The sequence below is a fragment of the Colossoma macropomum genome, unplaced genomic scaffold, assembly GCF_904425465.1.
Source record: "Colossoma macropomum unplaced genomic scaffold, Colossoma_macropomum, whole genome shotgun sequence".
Taxonomy (NCBI): domain Eukaryota; kingdom Metazoa; phylum Chordata; class Actinopteri; order Characiformes; family Serrasalmidae; genus Colossoma; species Colossoma macropomum.
The window spans coordinates 25,331,770-25,353,457 of record NW_023494809.1 but is presented as its reverse complement, the minus strand read 5'-3'; the positions used below and the strand labels follow the sequence as shown (position 1 = coordinate 25,353,457).

At 39.4% G+C, this 21,688-nt stretch overlaps 1 protein-coding gene and 1 long non-coding RNA gene across 9 annotated transcripts in view; one reads left to right on the top strand and one right to left on the bottom strand.

The window, feature by feature from the left end:
- Positions 1–3,086, top strand: part of LOC118798592 — a 41,509-nt gene extending 38,423 nt beyond the window's left edge. The window contains exon 4 of the long non-coding RNA XR_005006069.1: positions 2,143–3,086. This is a non-coding gene — a long non-coding RNA (uncharacterized LOC118798592). The remainder of the gene's footprint in view (positions 1–2,142) is intronic.
- map3k15 (mitogen-activated protein kinase kinase kinase 15) overlaps positions 1–21,688 on the bottom strand; it is a 45,543-nt gene that overhangs the window by 7,406 nt on the left and 16,449 nt on the right. For 5 of the 8 annotated variants that reach the window (XM_036557983.1, XM_036557984.1, XM_036557987.1 and 2 more), the window contains 21 exons: positions 20,376–20,544; positions 20,157–20,263; positions 19,481–19,651; positions 18,526–18,638; positions 18,106–18,265; positions 17,816–17,966; positions 17,596–17,703; positions 17,279–17,328; positions 16,983–17,078; positions 15,947–16,034; positions 14,852–14,985; positions 14,644–14,771; positions 12,985–13,115; positions 12,484–12,589; positions 8,926–9,083; positions 8,658–8,841; positions 5,381–5,389; positions 4,879–5,056; positions 2,047–2,221; positions 1,588–1,773; positions 64–169 (listed from right to left, as the gene is read on the bottom strand). In XM_036557983.1, coding sequence (XP_036413876.1) covers positions 64–169; positions 1,588–1,773; positions 2,047–2,221; positions 4,879–5,056; positions 5,381–5,389; positions 8,658–8,841; positions 8,926–9,083; positions 12,484–12,589; positions 12,985–13,115; positions 14,644–14,771; positions 14,852–14,985; positions 15,947–16,034; positions 16,983–17,078; positions 17,279–17,328; positions 17,596–17,703; positions 17,816–17,966; positions 18,106–18,265; positions 18,526–18,638; positions 19,481–19,651; positions 20,157–20,263; positions 20,376–20,544 — 2,708 coding nt within the window. The remainder of the gene's footprint in view (positions 1–63; positions 170–1,587; positions 1,774–2,046; positions 2,222–4,878; positions 5,057–5,380; positions 5,390–8,657; positions 8,842–8,925; positions 9,084–12,483; positions 12,590–12,984; positions 13,116–14,643; positions 14,772–14,851; positions 14,986–15,946; positions 16,035–16,982; positions 17,079–17,278; positions 17,329–17,595; positions 17,704–17,815; positions 17,967–18,105; positions 18,266–18,525; positions 18,639–19,480; positions 19,652–20,156; positions 20,264–20,375; positions 20,545–21,688) is intronic. The other 3 variants (XM_036557985.1, XM_036557986.1, XM_036557988.1) reach the window with 1 other exon arrangement.

Sequence of the window (21,688 nt, the reverse complement as noted above, 5' to 3'; positions counted from 1 at the left end):
CATGAAATCACACACAGGAGCACAGCGATGCAAGAGTATACAGTGTCACACACTTACACATACCTGGAATTAATATTGTGACCGCAGCCTGTACTGCCCGTCTGATGATGTTGTCCATGGCAAACATCCAGTGAGGTTTAATGTGGTGATTACGCAACACCTTATTTACCTGAGAGAGAACATTTTGTCAGATTTAGCCCACAGTGTCCAACCTACTTCTGGCTGGTATTCAATATTCCAATATTTTCAAAATATATCTTGCTATCACTTAATATTTAGCTATGTAGCAATAAAATTAATGAACCCAGCCAGCTTATGTACTTGAACATACATCAAAGAGAACACTTGGAACTAGATTTTCCAGTCGGAAATTACTATTTTATTTATTTTTTGTGCATTCTGAATTGTCTGTTCAAAAATCTAAAGCACATAACCAGAGACATGCATTTCAGTCTATTGCCAGATCTTCGACAGGTGGAAGAAGTGCACAAAATAATAAAAAAAAAACTACTCACAGCAGGGGTACTGCTGTTTTATGCATTATATAGTTATTATGGATGTAAAGCTCATAATTTGTCAATACTGCTAAAATTGAAAATCAAATTTATTGTGTGATAAACAAGATATAGACGATATATCACCCAGCACTAATCCAACCATACAAAATCAACAGTCTCACTTTGACACTCAGCCTTAACCAACAGGTCCTCAGCTATTACTTATCACTGGAACATCTAAACGGTGCTCTGGTATGCAAGACCTTGCCAAAACTTTTAGCACTGATTTTCTAGATGATAACCAAGTCAAGTGTTTCAGTAGGCTTAATCCAAATCTGGGCAACCAGCTCATAATGTTCAGGCCAACATGTTCTCAGAGATCAGTTGTCACTATTAATCTACTCAGTTTACAATATGCACCAAGGGTGCAAACCAGCTTCTGGAAACACACTCAGATGCACTGAATTCTGAACGTACTGGATTCATTTGCATTGCAGAACACACACACACACACAAACTGCTTATCCTTCTGAGTCATGGGACCAGCGGTCACTGGGCGGAAGGCAGCATACACACTGGACAGGTCACCAGTCCATCGCAGGGCAGACAGACATATACATTCACACACACACTCACACCTAGGGCCAATTTAGCATGTCCAATTGGCCTGACTGCATGTCTTTGGACTGTGTTAGGAAACCAGAGCACCCGGAGGAAACCCACACAAACACGGGGAGCAAACTCCACACAGAAAAGACCCTGGCTGCCCAGCCGGGGAACCAAACCCAGGCCCTTCTTGCTGCTGCTACCCACTGTGCCACCATGCTGCCCCCCATTACAGAACAATCTTAAGCATATTTATATTTTTTGTGATTTTATGATGTAAATATGTGTTGTCAGAATGCAACCATATCAGATATCTTGTTATTTCCATTTCAGTTTTGGATGAATTTGGAGGAATGTTTGAAAATGTTTTGATGATTTAAACTAAATTACAAAGAACGCATTCCGATGGAATGGAGATCTAGCTTCCACCTGTTCATCATATTCCATGCAAATTAATGCACAGCTGACTACAGATAATACTCACAGAGTCCTGGAAGCCAAACAGAACCAACTGGATCTGGTTGATGGAGGTGCTGTCAAAGTCAAGATCCAGTTTGAGCTTAGAGATGGTGGACGCCATGACGCGGCGCTCGGGGGAACGGATGAAGTCTCGCAAGATGCAGATGATCTGCTTGATGTGATCTACCGACAGCTTCAACTCTTCTGTGCCCTGCAGCAGAAATACAAACAACTGTCTAAGACTTACACATAACTAGGGCTGCGTAATATGAATTGAATGAATCATTTTATTGCTTCATATTGCGATTGGAACATAATGCCATTGTAATATATTAAAAATACAATGAAGAACCCCTGATGTGACATAGAACAAGACAAAGACAGGCCTACTTATTTTGACCAAAATGAGCACAGCATGTTTAACAATGATATATTGTATAGCCCTAACACACATTCACTGCTTCCAAAACATTAAATCTCACACCTGGATGTGGTTCTCCAAAAGGTTGGAGGTGACCTTGTCCTGGTCTTCATTGAGGACTTTGTAGAGGATGGCCCGTCTCTCACTGTCTTTCTTCAGCAGGAAAAGGCCGGAGTCGCTGTTCTCAGATGAGGCAGGAGAGCTGCGGTCCTCTGATGTGGGGCTCTCATCAGGAACACTGAGAAAACACACTCCAGTTAAACAACCAGGGAATGAAGAGGGGTGAATGAGTGTCATGTCTAGAGATGGCATGATACTGCAGTGTGTTTCCTGACACCGAAACCTTGAGAATCGACTGACACCAAAGCTGATCTGATATTTCTTCTTTAAAAACGATTTTACTTTAAAATGAACTATTAGCGAAGAAGTTCACTTAAGAGGTGCATTAAAAAGTATGCAATCATGCTTAAACTACTCAAACACTCTGCTACCCCACAGGAAGAAATACACAGCTAACATCATATCACATATTACATGTGAGCATATGCTATTTCAGGATAGATTTGTTACAGTATTGGACCAGATTCATTTATTTTCCCCTCCGATATCTGATCCAGTATTTTCTGCTGACACCGGCTTGATCTCTAGTCATGTCACCAAAAGAAAAGAGATACTGTTCAAAATTTGAGACCATCCTTCATTTCATTTCCAGTCAAAATGTCCATTAAGAACATGTTACTCATTTTTCAGCATGTGGAAAAATATAAAAAATCAGCAAACATTGCACACAAGCCTCAAAAACTAAATACAATATAATTTTGTTCAGTATTTTGTGTCTCTCCTGTTTTTCTTTAATGCAGCTCCTATCCGTTTCAGGAGACTTGCTTACAGTTTTGTTAGGAAATTTTCAGGTGTATTTTTTTCACACCTTTAAAGTTCTGTTTTAGAAGTTGGTTGTATTTTCAGCCTTACACATTCAGTAATGTTGAGGTCTGGGCTCTGGGGTGATGAGTCCATTCTTATGACAACATGACCAGCTTCTTTGTTTGATTCGTCTATTTCCTTTTCTCAGTAACAGCTTTTTGACAGCTACACATCCTTTCAGACCCAGTTGAGTGTTGAGTTGTCTTTTCACAGTGGAAGCGTGGACAGAAACACCTGTGGATATGTTTTTTTCAGATCCAAAGCAAGAGTGAAGCTAGATTTTTTCCTCTCTCTCAAAAAAAGAAAGCTCTAGGAGCTGTTTATCTGCTGGTGACAGTTTTGGTGGTCGACCAGGTGGTTAGGAGTCCCATTTTCTCCACACTTTTTGATAATTTTTTAACTTGTGTTTTTTTCAATTTTATGGATTATCTTATATCTAATCTCCACAAAATATCTCATGAAAAATTGATGCATCATATCAGGCCATTGAAATGGGCAGTGGAACTTAAATAAATGGAGGTTCTGACTTTTGCACAGTATTGTGTACAGGTAACGCATACTCATACTACATTAAACAGGTAGTGAGAAACATGAAGGTAGATTAGTTCATTAACTTTACTAAACTGTGTGCATCTGCATCCATGACAATCTGTTCCATGACGTTTACAGGCAAGAATCACAAACAAACGCACTAACAGGCAGATGTGATGACTATGCACAGAGGTCAACTGGCTGAGTGCTGCTGTGACGAGCATGTGTGTGAGACAGCGGGGATGACGAATGAACAAATGAACAAGAAGGACAGAATGAGCGGCTGCGTTAGGTGTGTATGTGGACAGAGGTGAGCCACTGGTCATAAAGCTATCAGGTATATGACTTTACAAGCGGTCACAGAGTACCTGCTGTAAAAGTCATTATCATGTTAGTGCCGGCTCATAGACCACACAGACACAGAGACGCACGGACGCACCACACACACACACACACTCAGAAACACCTGCCCAGACACCAGCACACAGCGCACCTGTCTCCTCATTCCTCAGTGGCAATCAAACAGCGTAACCATGGCGCTGTGGAGCCCGCAAGGCCGGATGCTGATAATTTACAGCTGGACCAAACGGCACTGCTGAAGTGCGCTGCCTGCCTCTGTAAACAGTTCTGCTTGATTAACCTTCCAGACCCAAGTCCAGGAGCAGACCAGCATCTCACACACACATGTATGTGCGCACACACACATGCCAGGACACACAGTTATCACCGCGGAGACTGAACATTACGCTTCCCAAACTCAGCGGAGATGGTTTGAATGTGCTGGATTCACAGCTATGAGCCTTTAGACTCAGTAACCTCCAGTCAGTCATTAGGCTTAATGAGGGGCGTGAACTGACTCATGACGGCTTGTTGAGCTATCATATGCATGTCTAGGGCTTGCTGCAATATTTGGGAGCCGGAATACTGGTTTAAAGCATGTGAAAGCAAAATCCTAAACTGATACATGGTCAGCACAGAGGCCTGAGGGCCTTCAAAGAGCTAAAAAACTATTTCTTGAAATAATTATTTGTAGTTCATTTTTATTTAATATAATAAGCATGACTGTAGTATTTAAATTCTGCAAGTACTGTGGAAATTCTCTAATTTCATTGTACATAATAATAAAGCTAGCTGACAACATGGATCAGACCAAATTTAAACAAGACATGTAATGTACACGAGTAATGATGTGCTCATACTGAAGGTAAGAGCTGTATGGATTACACCTAAGTACAAAACAAATGAGTCATTGTTTTATTATTGTCTGTTCCATAATCTCACTATGTACCAATGGAGAACTACGCATGTTTAATTCTTTTTCACAGTCGCTGTTGTATTTGTTGACTGAAAGAAAACTTATACTGAATAAAAATGAACTGAAACTGATGCAGTCGAACATGTGCTGTAGTGACCAGCTTGGATGATGTCTTCATGACTCACCTGAGGAAGCTGGAGGTGTTGGGCTTGATGAGGTTCTCTGAGCCTGAGCGTTTCTTCTTCTCGAAGAAAACATCGTGTTTAGAGTCGCAGTCTGGCGACACAGAGCCGTGCTCGCTGCTGCTGCTCCCTGTGGCCTCGGACTGCAACTGGACTGGCAGCGACACGCTGCGGATATAGTCTAGCCACATAAGGAAAGGTGCACAAACACACACCCATCAAAGGATAAATAGTGAAATTATTAATCAGTGTGTGTGTCATAAACTGTCAACAGTCACTTTATTGCTATGCACCAAGCCCTGCTTGAATCACAAGTCGAAAGCCTTGAGGGCGAAGTCAAATCACTTCTAGCACAGTTCCAAAGAAGTTACAGAGAAGCACTAAGGGATGGAAAAAAAGACAGAAATAACCAGAGGCCAAAAAGAGAGAAAAAGTTGTGATTAGAAGCGCATGGCCTGTTTTTTGTAAGAATATTAAAGTAGCACAAATGTGGGGCAGCACAAACCTTGCCACACTGTTACAGAGCACACCCACGCCATGCGGAGCCCATCGGTCGCCATTGGAGAGAGAAGAAGACATGCAGTTAGTAAAACATTCCCCCTGTGGGCCAAGCTTCCATACATACACTTATACATCTACAACAAACTTTTACACACTTGGAAAAGGACAAATTGCCAGGCAGTTGTCACTGAGTGAAATATAGGATGAGACTTTGCTTGGTCATTGTGTTACTGTTCCATTCCACAGAAATGGAAATAACCAGACAGCTTGAAGCTTTATGTTTGCCTACAGCAACCCCCCTTCTACACCTGTGCTGCTCAGGCCTGCATGTGTGATCTATGAGAGAGCAGAGATCTGAGAGATACCACGCTGCGTCTGCATGTGTGTGTGTGTTCTCATATATTTTCTGACTTTACAAGGCCAACCTACAAAGCCAGCATCAACAAAAAAGGGTCCTGATTTGTAAAGTTCTTTTCACCAGAATTTACATGCATCATTTTTACAAACTGAAAGCACAAAAAAGGTGTAGGGTGGGCTTAGAAAAGTCTTATTTTGTTATATATTTTAGTTCCCCTTTAAACGAGATGTAATGTAACTGTAGAATGATAGGGCTGCAGTCACGGCGGAGTTGGATGTCTCGTTGATGAGAATGGCCAGTGTAGAACGGCAAGACTTGTTCAAGGTTTCAGCTTACAGGAATGCCACTCTTTACATCAGTGGTGATCGGAAAAGCATCTCTGAACGCACAACAGGTGGATGGACTACCACAGGGGAAGAGCACACTGGGCTCCACTCCTGTCAGTCAAGAACAAAAATCTGTGGCTACAAGCTCACCGAAACTGGACAGTTTAAGAAAACAAAGATGTTGTCTCATCTTATGAATCTTGATTTCTGCTGCCTTATGCGCATTGTGGGGTCAGAATTTGTTGTAAACAGCATAAATCCATGGACGCAAACTGTCCTGTGCTGGTTGTGGTGATGTAATGGTGTAGGAAACATTTTCTTGGCACACACTGGTTTTCCTAATTTCAATCAAGCATCGTTTGAACACCACAGCCTATCTGAGGATTATTGCTAAATCCAGCATGATGTTGCACCTTGTCACAAAGGATCATCTCAAACTGTGACATGTCCATGTCCATTGTGTCCATGAACATGATAATGAATTCTGTGTACTTCAGTGGCCTTTCCGGTGTAAAGATCTAAACCCAATAGAACATCTTTGAGATGTGGTAGATCTGGAGAGTCGCATCACAAATGTGCATCAGAAAAAATCTGCTGTAATTACGTGACACAATCATGTCAACATGGACCAGAATATTTTAGGAGTGTTTTCAGCACCATGTTGAATGTCCACTCCACTACGAAATTCAGGCTGTTCAGAGAGAAAAGGGGAGGTCCTTATTATTAGAATAATGTTCCTAATAAAATGACTAGTAAGTGCATACACTAGTGGTAGGAGAAGTGAGTCTCAACTGGAAGGTTGCGGGTTCAAATCCCACAATTGACTAGGTATACGTGGTTGTGCCCTTGGGCAAAGCACTTACCCCCCACTGCCCCAGGCGGTGCCGCTCTGCTGCTCCCAGATTGGGCAGCAAAATGACAAATTTCCCTTGTAGGACCAATAAAGTACATAACATCTAAGTGTATACATTAGTGTATACATTAGAGTTAGCATGATAAATTGTTAATGCCACTAATATTTATTAATGCTATTAAGGTATTTTCCTAGGCTCTTAGGTTTCCTACATTCTAGGTTTCCTAGAATGAACAAGCTGTATGAAAGGGCTACAATCACAACTGTTTAAACTACTAACTGTATGATACAGACGATATATACACTCATTTGCTGGAACATGTTGGTGTCTGGATGAAAGCTGGAAACTGTGTTTCTGCATATCATATCACTGACAGAACTCTCATGCATTAACATGATGAAAATATAATACTTAACAGTATTTTAATGAAGCTTGATGAAGTGATAACATAAACCCTTACATTACGCAGTGTGTATGTCGTTTTCTCTTAGTGCACAATAACTGTTTATTTGCTGAGACAACGTAAAATGTAGTCTCTGCAAAAGTTATGGCCACAAAAAGTTATTTTATATTTCATGTTTTATTATTTTCCATTATAACTCAGCAAATGAACAGAAACTGTGCAGTGAACTTTACAGATAAAAGCGACATATTACTTTCCTGTAGAGGATGTGTCGGGTTGTTGTAACTCAGAAAATCAACAAAACATATAACCTAATCAGGGTTCAAGATGTTCAAACTTTTGCATTCGACTATAATAATAAACACACACAGCCCAAGATCAAGATATAAAACCCACATCTGTGTGTGCGTCTGGCTGCAAAATGGAATGAAAAATGGAAACAGGTTTTTGACAAGAACAGTGCGTGCACTCTGTTTGGATTGGGTTTCAGGTGGCTGGGGGCCAGAAAGAAGCCTCCCTTCCAATCTTTCTCTATCTCTCACTCCCACACATAAGCAGTGTGGTTCCCAGCCACTCCCAGTGCTGATCGGGTCTAGCTAGCTAGCTGGCTGGCTGCTTTTCGAGCGTGGTCTAGGCCTGTTGTGTTAGAGTCTCAGACAGTGCAGATACACAGGAATGCTCCGCTGCAGGGGTTTTGGCAGAGCTGTGCATGTGAGCCTGAGAGGAATGTTTGGTGGGCACACATGCAGCTCTGCATAGTACAGATACTGTGGAAACAGCCAGAGGACTCAAAAACAGTCTCATCAGGGTGTAAATCTTTGACCTCACAGTAATTTGACTAAATTACGATTGAGGATTTTAATTTTGCAGTAGTGGAATACAAACGGTATTTTTCTTAAGTTTTTCTTTCTTTCTCTATTTAATTTTATTTTGAAAGTATCAAAAAATATATTCTGGACAAAAAATTAATGCATATTATTATAAAAAGGAAGGATCGAACTGAATGCAAACATTATAATTATATTCAAGTACTATATATCATTATCAAGTTTCAAGTATTATAATCAATAATTCTCTATAATGGATGATTATAATTTCTTTTAATCAATTGTTATATTCTAAAATTGATTCAGCCGATGCCAGTAACAAACTAATGCATTTTTACACCACTGTGGCCTCATAATTACATTCCTACTACAGTGGTCAGGTGTTGTGGATTAGGGTTAGAGCACAGACAGGAAGGCAGATAGATTAGACTGACCACTGTCCTACATGTTAATATCTTTGTTCTAGTTGTAGACCATGTCACTGTTTATGCAGCTGGACCCTGACTTTAGTACCTGAAGGTTTTAATGCAATCTTGTTCTTCTTTCCTTTGATGTTGTGGCGCACAAACAGATCCTTGAGAAGGTCGCCAGCTGTGGCTCTTTTATTGGGATCTGGCTCAAAGCAGCGCAGGATGAAGGACTTGGCCTCAATGGACAGAGACTCTGGGATTTCAGGATGGATTTTAAACATCCCAACCTGTCATAAAGCAGATAATAAGATACTGGAATAGGCATTCTCTGACTGATGTAGTGCTTCAGTCTACAAGAAATAAGTCTGTACCTTAAACATGGCAGCCTGGGGCTCCCCCAGTTCATGGAAAGGGGGTTTTCCTGTTGCCATTTCTATGATGGTGCAGCCAAGGGACCAAATGTCAGCTGGAGCCCCATATCCCCGGGGCCCTTTATCAATGATCTCAGGGGCCATGTACTGCAGTGTGCCTACAGAAGACAGTTAACAAGAAAAATATCAGTCAGTGCAGAGATTCACCCGTCAAAGATTTGGAAATACCCATTTTTGCATTTTTCTGGTAATTTACATTGTTACTTATCAGTTAAATAATATCTGCAAAAGTTTTATTATAAAACAAATATTCACTTTAGGTACACTTTAGAACACTCTTTATAGGCCCAATAACTTTTCACCCCTCACCCCTACCACTTAGCCCTTAGCACTCCGTTTGCTTGTTCATTCTATTGTCTTAGTTTAATGATGAAGCTAGCTAAATTTCCCATTCCACCTCTTATGCTCATGGGTATATTTAGATTTTTCCATCTGAATTTATATGACCAAATCGTAAGGCAAATTAACTGCATGAAAAAAAATGTAAATTTTAATTTTATTTATTTATTTTTTGTAAAAGTTCCCCTCAAATTAACAGAAAATGTATTTTATGACCATACACATATTGCTATATGCTTACAATTTACTGCTGAAAGCCAAAAATCTTAGACGCTCTTTGTATTTTTTCATAAAAATTATTTATACAGAGCAGATCACTGAAGAGACGCCATCTGTTTATAGTATATAGCCCAGATTTGTGGAAAAATGGGTCAACTTTCAGTAGACAAAAAAAAGCTTCAGCTTTTTTTATGAAGCTGAAGTCAGCTATTCGCTCAGCTTCTCGTTCGAATTATCCCGTTCCACCGTAAATGGAATAAATAAACCATTTAAGGTGGAACGGGATAATTCGAACGGGAAGCTGGGCGAATAGCTGACTTCAGCTTCATATCACTGAAAAATCAGGGTTTGGTGAAAATAAATAATTGTCACATCCCTCCTCTTTGAAGGCACATGATACCTGTTAATGAAGTAATGTTCTCTTTATTTGAGGGTCCCATTTCGTAGGGGAAGATTTCAACCACTATCCCTTGTAACTCAGTTCCACAAGTCAAGTTGACACTCAAAAAGGGGGTAGGGGTAAAAATAAGAAATTGGATTGGACCATTGGACTGTTTTATTTCCTAAACTACTGCCAAAAGCACTTACTGAAAGGCTAGAATGCTCAACAACAAGATAAAATGCATAGGCTATGGTGTTTTCCAAAGTAGCACTTATGACCGTTGTTTTTTTAGTTTTGCACTTTTTTTTGCAAACAAAAAGGCAAGATCTGAATAGCTTTCTATTAAAATTCTTGCAAACAAAGAAAACATATTTATTAATATGAAAAAATTGTAATAAGCTAGGCCCCCAAACTTTTGACAGGCAGCAGAAATAAGATGAGAAAATGTGCACAATAAACAAAAAATAAATTAGTACAAAGTGAAGGGAAAACAATCAGCATAAAGAACGATGAGGAGAAAAAAGGAGTAAAGTGAGGGAGTAAGAGGGAGGAACGAGAGAAGGAAAGTGCACCTGCTCTGCACTCCATCAGGCGGTAATTAAACACAAACACTCTCCCATCACAGAGCCTAATTGCTTGGCTTATACAGCTGCTCTCAAGTTACTGCCACACGGACAGATGCCTCATAAACACTCCAGCCCACTCAGTTTAAAAAAGAACAGTTCTCTAAAGTCTGCCCTTCAGTTGACTTCACAGTATGACCTTTCTTACCACAGTAAGACTTTTTAAAGCTATGTTAATGACCTGTAGTCTGGATCGCTTACAGCCTCTCATTCAGTTTAACAGCATGTTCCACACAGTATCAGTGCAACTTTACCTGAAAAATTATTTTCTGATTTGAGAAGTCAAGGCGAGAGAAAGATAAGTGCCAATGACTTCAAAATCCTTTAGCAGGACAGATCATAACCCTCACTTGTGTTATGATCTTTGGTTTCCCATGGCCTTCTTTAAAACTGGTATGAGTATTATATGTAAAATTATTTCTGACTTGCAGTGCTTTGAAAGATATGATGGTGTTTTAAGGTCACTGTCAATAAAAAAAAATAGTAGACTTCGAGAGTAAAGTCGTAATATTTTGACAAAAAAGTCGTAATATTTCGAGGATAAAGTGGGCTGTCTGTAGGGGGGCTGCTGTAACGCGTTGGGTTCTCGGTTGCTGTACTGGCGCCGGAGTTCCACACACTCATTGTCTCCTTGTGGATCTATTTTGATTATAATTCTCATTGTCTGTGAAACTTCATGCCCTCTTTGAATGGCACGGAGATGTAGCCACTGACCGCCGTGTAGACGACCCTGCTTGTGATTCTCCTTCAACAAAACAGACAGATTGGGGCTTCCAAGGGCGCAGCCGTCTAAGTGTTGGCCCTATCATCAGGAGATTGCGAGTTCGATCCCCGGTGATGCTACAGCCGTCCGTAGCTGGGAGTCCAAGAAAGCACAATTGGCCTCGCTCTCTCTGGGGGGGTAGGATGGCCCCTCCTTCTCCCCCCATCACTTAACGTGATGCTAGTCAGCGCAGGCGCCTGTTAGCTGATGTAACAGATGGCGCTTTCCTCCGAGCGCGTTCAGCTGTCCAATGACGTTGCGTGAGCGGCAGTTCGAAAAGAAGAGGTGGCGCTTCACAGCTCTCGGAGGAAGCCTGTGTTAGCCTTCGCCCTCCTAGCGTTGATAGTATTGTGTGATTGGGGAGTCCTAACTAGCGGGTGGAACTGGGGAGATAATTGGGTTAAAAAAAAAATAAATAAATAAATAAACACAGTTTCCTTCTCAGCCGTTTCTTATATATAACAGGCTGGTGCTGATGTGCCAGGAGACACAGGGAGACTGAGTATTTCTTTATGGGTGAAATTGATATGAAAGTATAACCAACTCCTCAACACCCCTCACAAGGAGGTGCCTTCCCTTCACAATATTGTGACTTTTCTTGGTATTACTGCCACTTTAATGTTGTAATTTATTCAGTAAGACTTTTTTCTCAAAATATTACAACTTTATTCTCGAAGTCTACTATTTTTATTTTTATTAAAAGTGGCCCTAAAACGCCATCATAGAAAGAGGTGGAGAAGTGTAGATTCTAAACATTCAAGAAAAAACACAATTATGTCTATAATCATATCTATGCAAGTAGACAATGACATATTATTACAAGATGAATTTTAAAATTCTACCAAATTTAGGTGGTAATAGTCCCCAGTTATGGTAAAAACTCATTCCTACACAAAGTAGCGCAACACAATGATGGCAGCGTGATAAGCCAGTGTGCTCTGGCAGAGTGAGGGGCATCTGGGAGGTCTTCCAGTACTCAGACTTAGTGTCTGCATCACAGCATGTATGACTGCACAGAGACTGGACAGAACTACTGATTTAACAGATAGCAAGACTGACAAAACCAAATGGTGTCATGCCCCTGTAACATATAACAGCCAGTAAAATTAATTAATGGAAAAACAATAAGAGGAGATGACTGCTGTGTGTTTGAATGAGTCAGAATTGTTTACCTGTGAATGTCTCAGTGCAGGGGTTGACTCCAGCCAGCCTCTTAGATGTGCCGAAGTCAGAAATCTTCAGAACACCACTGTAAGTGTTAACCAAGACATTGTCTCCCTGAAAAGAAATACATACTCATACAACATGAAGCTCAACATGAAGCTAGTTTCTGAAAAATCGTGGGCACAACTTCAGAACGGACTTTGAATCACCAAGAGCTTACTGTTGATTTGTTTAATCACAGTAAAAATAACATGTGACTGAATGAAAAGTATGTGGCTGTGCATTTGTTTGCTTCCCATTGTAGTTTGTATTATAGGCTAAATAAAAATTTAAAATCTAAAACCTTTTAGGGCTTTTTATATCTGAATAATCATGATAACTGCACTGACAAATCACAATACTGAAGGTGAAGTGTAGAAGGTAGAGATGGCTGCTTTTTCGTTTTAGCGTTAAAGGGTTAAAAAGAGGTTAAAAGAAGCATCAATTCTGATCTGGTTGGTTGTAATTACCTTAATATCCCGATGGACAATCTGATTTTCATGTAGGTAGCGTAGCCCTTCCAAAATCTGACGAGTATAAAAGATGATTGTGGCCTCTTTAAGAGGACCCCACTTAGAACGGAGCAACGCTGACAGACTACCTGTGAATGAGACAGACATGACCACAATAAATCTGACCTGCACACTTTGAGTTTTATACACTGCTGTAAAAGTAAAGTCTCAGCTGTGATAAAAATATGTTTTTACTCAAAGCAGTACGAGTCAAAAGTTTGGTATCAATGTTTTCAATAATATAAAACCAGTATGAAAGTGCTTGGGAGGGTGATTTGGGTATGGAGTTGTCAGAGGATGTGTGGGATGGTATACTTGCTAGGATACACTCCTCAATCTGTGCTAGACATAGTCTGCTCTAATTTAAGTTGGTACACCACAGGCATTTATGAAAATCTAGGCTTGCCAAAATCTTTCGTGACATTAACCCATTTGTGACAACAAGCAACTTGCTCTGCCCTCCTGTTTCCTTATATTGGACTTCCATTTTTGGGGCTTTTTAAAGTTTTTACTGGTGTTCATATGCAATCCACTCCACCTATTGCTTTGTTTAGTGTCACTACAGAATTCCCGTCTTTGTAAAGAAATGGACATACATGTTTTTCTTTGGATAGCAATGATATGCTTCTCTTACAGCAGGGCCCTTAATTTTATTAAACTGAAAGAGCTTTCTTCTCGTTTTTGGCCACTGGATGACAGACATGATACAATTTCTCACTCTGGAGAAAATGAAGTACATAATGCGAGGGTCAAATGATAAGTTTTATTCTCACATTTCTGTCCTATGTGCACGGCCTTTCCTTTATTCAAATTTCATAACATTGTATATTTTCACATCAACAAACTGTTTACTTTTTTTATCAACATCTTTAAGGTCTTGAAGGCCTTTTTGCCTCCATTTTTCTCTGTGTTACTGAGTCTTTGTTTTTATTGTCTTGCGTAAATTTCAATAATTTGTTAAGCTACGCTTATCTGAAAAAATCTGTAAAAAAGCAATAAAATGCACTTTACTCAAAACTAAAACCAGTAATGGAGGCAGATAAATGTATAAAATGATTTTAATATGCTAGTCCTGTGTAAGTTAATAAATTACAATAAAATTACAAATAATCAACAGGAACCTGTAAGAAAAAAACAATCACATCTACACAAAACAAATCCTGTAAATACATAATAATCGCACATTATTTATCATTGAATAACTTATTGTTGTTACCAAAATACTGAACACCACATCTAAAAGTACATTTTATTGTGTAGTTTAGAGTATTTAAATCTGCGCTGTTATAAATTATATATAAATCAGAAAAAAATATTAATATGAATAGTGATTCAACACTGTGTAGCTCTCCAGCTTCTGCACAGTTCAATGTAGATTTCACTCAAATATAGCTAAAGCTATCCTGTGATTAAGAACTTCCAATCTATACCTACAGTTGGATAATAACATTTCACAACCATAATCGCACTATATGAAGGCTGAGACTTTATTCATCATAAACCACTAAAGGCTAAAATGTCTGAGAATCAAGGTTCTTATATACAATACAGTTTCTACAGTTTCTTCTTCCTCTAAAAGAGCACTTGCAGTGCAATCTGGACACTAGACATACATACCACCAGGAACTTGCTCCATAAAGATCTTGATGTAGCCGTCCTCAGACACAGAGCCCAGGTACTGGACGATGTTTCGGTGTTTCAGGTATTTGTGGAGTGCTATCTCCTCATGCAGAGGCTGAGAGTACCTGCACACAGTACACTGCTAATCATCAAACACTGGAAAAGAATGTTTTTACTTCTGACCACATGATGGCGCTCTTCTCACCTGCTGTCCCTCTCAGGGATCTCTTTAATGGCAATGCGTACTTGGTTACTGAGGTCTCTCCCGGCGTATACCACCCCGTATGTACCTCTGCCCAGGACCACCCTATCGCCGTTCTCATTGTAGTCATACTCATACTGCAACACAACCAAGGCACAAAGTGTGTCAGCTATATACACACAAATTAAGCACAATAAAAAACAGCCTTCAAAGACTTAATCTGCAAAATTTTGCATTCTCAAGGTTTAGTTTTAAAACTCCCATGACATTTTTTCACAACTTTAATAAAAGCATAGTTTAACATTTACCTCAGGTGTGGCGCAAAACTAAGTATTGATGTGCAGAGCTTTTGTATTACACTGCTTTTAATCTTTATTGCTAACACCAGCTCATGATAGGGAAAGTAACCATTTGACATCAAACATGGTCCTACAGACATGTATACTTAGGTTATTGACATATCGAGAATTAAAAAAAGAATCAAAACACTGTATCGAGATTTTAACTTTTGCACATTACTATATACAGTTGTATGCAAAAGTTTGAGCACCCCTAGTCTAATTACAGATTGCTGCTGATGGAAGAAAACCTCATATCTCCATTTTTGTTGTTTTTCAGTTTTTGACATAATTTGAAAGTGCCTGTTGCCCTTTAAATTGTGTGTAAATTTCATGAAGAATGGACCAAAAGAAATGGCCCAAAATTACTTGGGGAAAAAGTCTGGTTCCACTGACTTACATTAAAAGTAAAGTTTTTTTTTCCCTTTCCTGTAAAGTTAAGTTTTGGAGATACAAGGTTTTCTTCCGACAACAGCGATATATTTGCTGATTGTTAATGCATCCTTCTGCACATTTTAATGCACAATTACAATTTATTTATTTGCTGAGTCTGACATATTGGAAAAAAAATTAAACATAAAATGTGGCCTGTGCAAATTTTTTTTTTTTTAAATTCCAATATATCAGCAAATAAACAGAAATTGTGAACCAAACTTATTTTCACTCCGAATTATGGAAATTGATTAAAAAAAAAACACTGACTCCTTTAGGTTTTCTAGGACTGTGGGAACTACTGTGAAAAGCCAAGGTAGCCTCTCACCTCCAGAGTGTCCCCATCTCCCTCTCCCTCCAGCTCCACAGCGTTTCCTGACCCATCTGTGATCACCTCTTTCACCATGGAGCAAAACCTTTCATAACAGAACATAAGACAATGCAATCCTCACAACATTGTCATTATCAATGTTCATGTGTGCATGCATGAGTGTACATGAGTATTTCATTGTTTTAACTGTTTTTCTGTATAATTTGTTTTCTATTAAAGATCTGACAAACCTTTTAATTTACTTTTTCATTAGTGTGCAGGCCCTTTTAAACTATATTCAGTTTGGCCAAAGCACCTACACAACAATAATTTGGACAGTTATTCTTAGGCATGGCGAGTTTGCTCTAGATTACCAAGATGTGGTCCCACACTTCAATTCCCCCTTCATAACTACACTACATGCAGTTTAGTTTAATAGCAGTTACTGAATAATAACTGGATGGTTTGCTATGATATGATTAAATATATTTGTATGATGCAAAAATTGAGCGTCATATATAACGTAGCAAAGTTTGAAAGAAAAAAGACAGACATATAATAAAACATGGCTTAAAAAACATTAAGACTTAAGCAAATTGTCTGGCCCTAAAATTCTACTGATCACTCTTGATTGACAAGCCTCAGTTGAAGACTCGTAGCCTGCTACACGCACGCAGACATGAGTGAAAATGCTTCTACTTTTCTATAATACCACTCACAGCTGATCGTGGAATATTTTGAAGGGAAGAAATTTTGCAAACTGACTTGCAACGGCGGGATCCTATTACAGTACCATGCTTGAATAAAACAGAAACTAATGTTTGTAGACTGCAGGCAGACTGCATGGTTTGATTTTATACAGCTGTGGCAATGAGACTGAATGAAACAACTGAATTCAATGATTAAGAGGTGTGTCCCAACACTTTTATCCATACACTATACTTTGTACATGTATACTGTGTGCCGACAAGAGCAAAAGTTATTATTTTGTTATATTTTTAAAAGGTAAATTTCTACCATAGCGTGTTGTGCACCTGTTTACAGCGGAACCCACCTGCCACACTGGTCCTCCGTGGAGAAATAGATTTGAAAATCATCAGAATTATCATGTACGTACAGGAAACAGCATCGCTCATCAAATTTGGAGATGCTGGACAGAAAAAAAAATTATGCCATTATGATAAGCACTGATGACCCTGCACTGTGAGGCAGGCAAAGATAACCAGGAGCTCTGGAGAGAGTAAAGTGAGCGGATGTGTAAAGGTCACTGCCTGAGGGAAGTATAAACACACACACACACACACACAGGAGTAAGAGGGAGGAGAGAGAGAGTGAGCAAACAACTCTCACCTGATTCCTTTGATGGATGATGCTGTGAAGTTCCATTCATGGATGCCTTTCTGTGTAGAACGCATTGAGAAAACAAAGATTTATAATAGTACTTGAAATGAGTTACTTTTGCCATACTAAAAGTGATGTTTTTACTTGATTCAAATATGCACATCATATTCACATGAATACAACATAATACATCAACACAATTTTCTCTTTCAGTTTATTCACTTTTGGCAATAATTGTGCTGATGCATTTTATTAATGTTGAAATTCAGCACACATTCGAATCAAGTAAATTCAATACTGTGCACTGCTGAGGGCGGATTGCTGACCGTTTCAGCTGGAGACACATGCCAGATAGACACATTTTTCTCTTCAGCTTCACTGTTTATGGACACGTAAGAGGGCTGGTATACTTTGGTAGGCTCCAGAATCAACACCTTCAGAATGGAGAGAAAGACAGAGTGGTTACAGACATTGTTAGCGCATTAGCCTGTGCTCTCCCTGAGTGTGTGTATTTAGATCTCTGTTTGATAAACGGTAGTTTAGTACTGGGAAACGTAGGCCATTAGTGGTTCCTTGTGTTGCTTCTACGATGATGTCCATCCAGAAATTGAGTCTCTCTCTCTGAGGGGAATGCTCAGTGTTCTGCTTCTTGAAGTGCTGGATGAGCTTGAGGTTCTGCACCACTGAACGTAAATACCTGAAAGCGAGTCAGGATTCAAGAGGGATAGAAAGACTTGTCTTTATTACATATATTGTCATTTCAGAATTTTAGTATATTTACCATCAAACTACTAAAATCCAGCAGCTGAAAGCAATTCCTTATACTGGATATTTACCAGATGGGAGGTTTGAGTTTGAAGAGTTTTTCAGCAGCCTGCACTGCTTTAGGGATGTCGTTGGCCAGCATGCTGACCGTAAAGAACTGCCCCACATCCCAGTAGTTATTCATCTTCTCCAGACTGCCCTTCCGGCCCAGTAGACTGTTTAGCCTGACACCTGAGAAAGAGAGAGGTGTCATTTAACACTGGAGTGAGAAAGCCAGAAAAAGAGAGAAAGAACTCGAGATGGCACAATAGCACTTTATCAGCCAATAGCAATACTGATCCAAGATCTGTAAGTAAATACTACCACGCCTTAAAATGAACTACTTTTAATTGAAGCACTTCACTTAAAATGAAGATCTAAAAACTATCACGCTCAAACTACTGAAACTCTACTACTATTTCAGAAGAGTCTGAAATCTTCTTAGGTCTCACCTATTTTCCTGAGTTCTATGGAGCTCTCAAACTGCTGTCCAGACACGATGAGCAGCACAGCCAGGTTGATGCCGGAGTACAGTGTGGGCTGCAGTTCAAAGCCCTTCCTGTACCTGAACATCCAGCCAAAAAAAAAAAAAACCCACAATGGTGACTTAATAAATAGACAAGACATTCAGACCTCAGACATTCCAGACCAGTTTCTGTATGTGTAGATTAAAAAATGACACTCATCTGATCCCACAATCATGTGAATGAATAGTTTTAGTCAAAAAAATTACATCAAAGGTTCACCAAGGTGTTCTAATATACAGTCACTGTGAAATGGACATCAGAATGACATTTTTCCTCCATAAGGTGCTGTATTTCTGAGTAAAACAGGATAATCAGGTAGGAAATAATTATGGGGATGATTCTAATCATTGGGATTTGAGTGGATCATGAAAAGCGTTTCTTCCAAAATTTACATGGAGTCAGTGTGCTAGTCCACACTACTTGCCTCCTGCAACACGTCCGGCACGTGGACTGGGCAACAAGAACAAAATCTTGGTATAACAGGAGGTGCAGGACGAGGAGGGGGAAGGAAAATATGCTATGATATTATTGGTTAATATCATTTATTTCCTGCTCGTGTTAATACAAAGTCAGAGGGCATTAAGAAGTGGGCAAAAGCCAATCGAAGATTATGGAGAAAGAATAATTTTGTCTTTTAAATGATGTGATGAATCGTGCTTAGTAAAATTACAAGGATGTGAACAAGACAAAAAGGTCAATTTTGATTTTAGGTATATCAAGATGTATATCAAGATGGCAATATCTAGCAGGATAATCTCAAAATGGAAGTCTGTTCATATTATGCAAGCCTCGTATGTGGTATAAGCTCTCTATTTGCTCTTCTGAATCAAGCCTTAAAGCATGCTCGTTTTCACCTGTTATTTGCAATAACTGTTCTCACCACTGAATGGCGTTGTCTCTGCTTTTGGTATCCTTACAGTCGGAGTCCAAGAAAACATCCTTATAGATGCGGCCGCACAGACAGAACATGTCAGGAGCAGGGTGCTCACATGACTGAAGAACTTGCAGCATCACACGTAGCGCCTGCTCTCTGTCTCCCGGGCTGTTTCGCCTGCAAATACATAGCCACACACAAATATCAGCAGACAAAATGACTGATCTTTGAACAATGCAATATAAAGTTATAGTCACAGGCTACCTCAGTTAATGTATCAAATATTCACCTTCATTCAAGCCCGTATTTGCAAACCTACTGTTTAAATATCTTCATCTTGTAAATTTCCTTCAAGATTAATAAAGCATCTAACTGTCAGTCTTGTCTTGTAGGTCTACTGTAAGTTGTGTAAGTTTTCATGGCTTCTCCTTATATGTGTTTTTGCACAGTCCTTTTTGTAGTTGCTTTTAGTAGAGTATCTATCTATCTATCTATCTATTAGTGTATCTATCCATTTATCTATTAGGGTATCCACCCATCCATCCATCTATCTATCTATCCCAATATTCATCTATCTATTCATCCATCTATAGAGAGAGGGAAAAGAAAGAAAAGAAGAACGGATGCATCTTCTATCTCATGTATACCGATAGAAGAATGAACAGTATATCTTTGTGATTACCTATTGAGAGCGAAGGCGTAGTGGAACTGGATCATGGGCTGATTGGCGAGGTCACAAGTGGGCAACATCTCAAGTGTCTGCACCAGTTTCACCATGGCATCATAGTCCTGCAGCAGAATCCATTGGAGGAAAACAAAGGTGAGAATCAGGACATTTTTTTTTGCTTGGCTGCATCTGTGTTGAGGACTGAGCCTCACTATCTACATCAGCTACCTGTACCTGTATGTCTCTGTAGGAGAAGAGCAGATTCATAACAATATCTTGAGTAAGAACCTCAGTGTTGTCAATGCGGAGCTTGATTCGAGACAACTCCTTGGCCAGCTCCTCCCCCTGGTACTTCTCTCTGGCTTTTCTGATGTCATTCAACAGAGTGTCTTTGAATGATGCACTGTAAACAGAGATAAAAGAAGAAAAAGACATTCTTCATAGATGCATCTGCTAAATTTTTAGGCACATGAGGCTCTTTTGCGTTGCAACTTGGTCTATGTTCAGCAGCCGTCTAGACTTTTCAGGCCGAAGTGGTAACAGGGTCTATATAAAAGGGACAGAAAAAAAGTCTCAGCCCTCAGAGTTTACTTTGAAGTGATGGTTAGGTCAAAAATCGAATTTGCACAACCTTCCTTTACCCCACATATAGATGACCAGCCAAGAAAAGTTTGGTGTCTGAAGTCTGCTCTTTATTTTTGCAAATGTAGCTAGCTAGTAAAGGACACTTAAAGCCATCAGGCAAGCATTCAGCAAAATACACACCTAAATCATTCCATACGTGTTCAGCTGTTAAACAATTACAAAAGGACTTACTTATTTGGTTTCTGAATCTGTATGACATGCTGCTATCTATACAAATGGGCAAAAGAACAGACAAAATTCAGACTTCAGGATGAATATGAATACTGTTTTAGAAAATTAAGTAATTTTTGTCCTTTTATTTAACATGACAGTACATTATACAGTGATGAGTGAACCATGTGAATCAAAGAGCTTTAAAAAACATCATCTTGAAAGCTGGTTACCACAACCCTCTCATCTCATCCTTCAAAAAAAAAACAGAACAGGGCCTAGTTTCTCCACAGCACTGTAGAGTGAAAGGCACAATAACTGTTTATCACATTGCCACAATACAAATATGTAAATTCATTCTTTACAACAATTTTAATTGAATGTCCTTCAGATGGTCAAATGGCCGTTTATCACAACATGGAGTGCATATTGGAATCACATCGGTATTAGTTCTACCAAATGATGTTTTAGATATTTCAAAAGCATATTTGATGACGTATTTATTGTATTCTAGGAGGAGCAGAACATTTAGATGATTCTGGGCTACTGCGCTCAACTATCTGCAGAATCCCTTTAGAAAGCCGACATCAGCATCAGCTGACGTGTGCATGAAAAAATGGGATACTGGCATCGATCTAGAATTCCCTTTACTGATCAGTGCATCCCTACTACTGATTGCATACAAAGATCTGAGAATTAACCTCAAACCGCCAACCACCTCCTTCAGCTTTAGAGCAAATGACGTGCTGTGG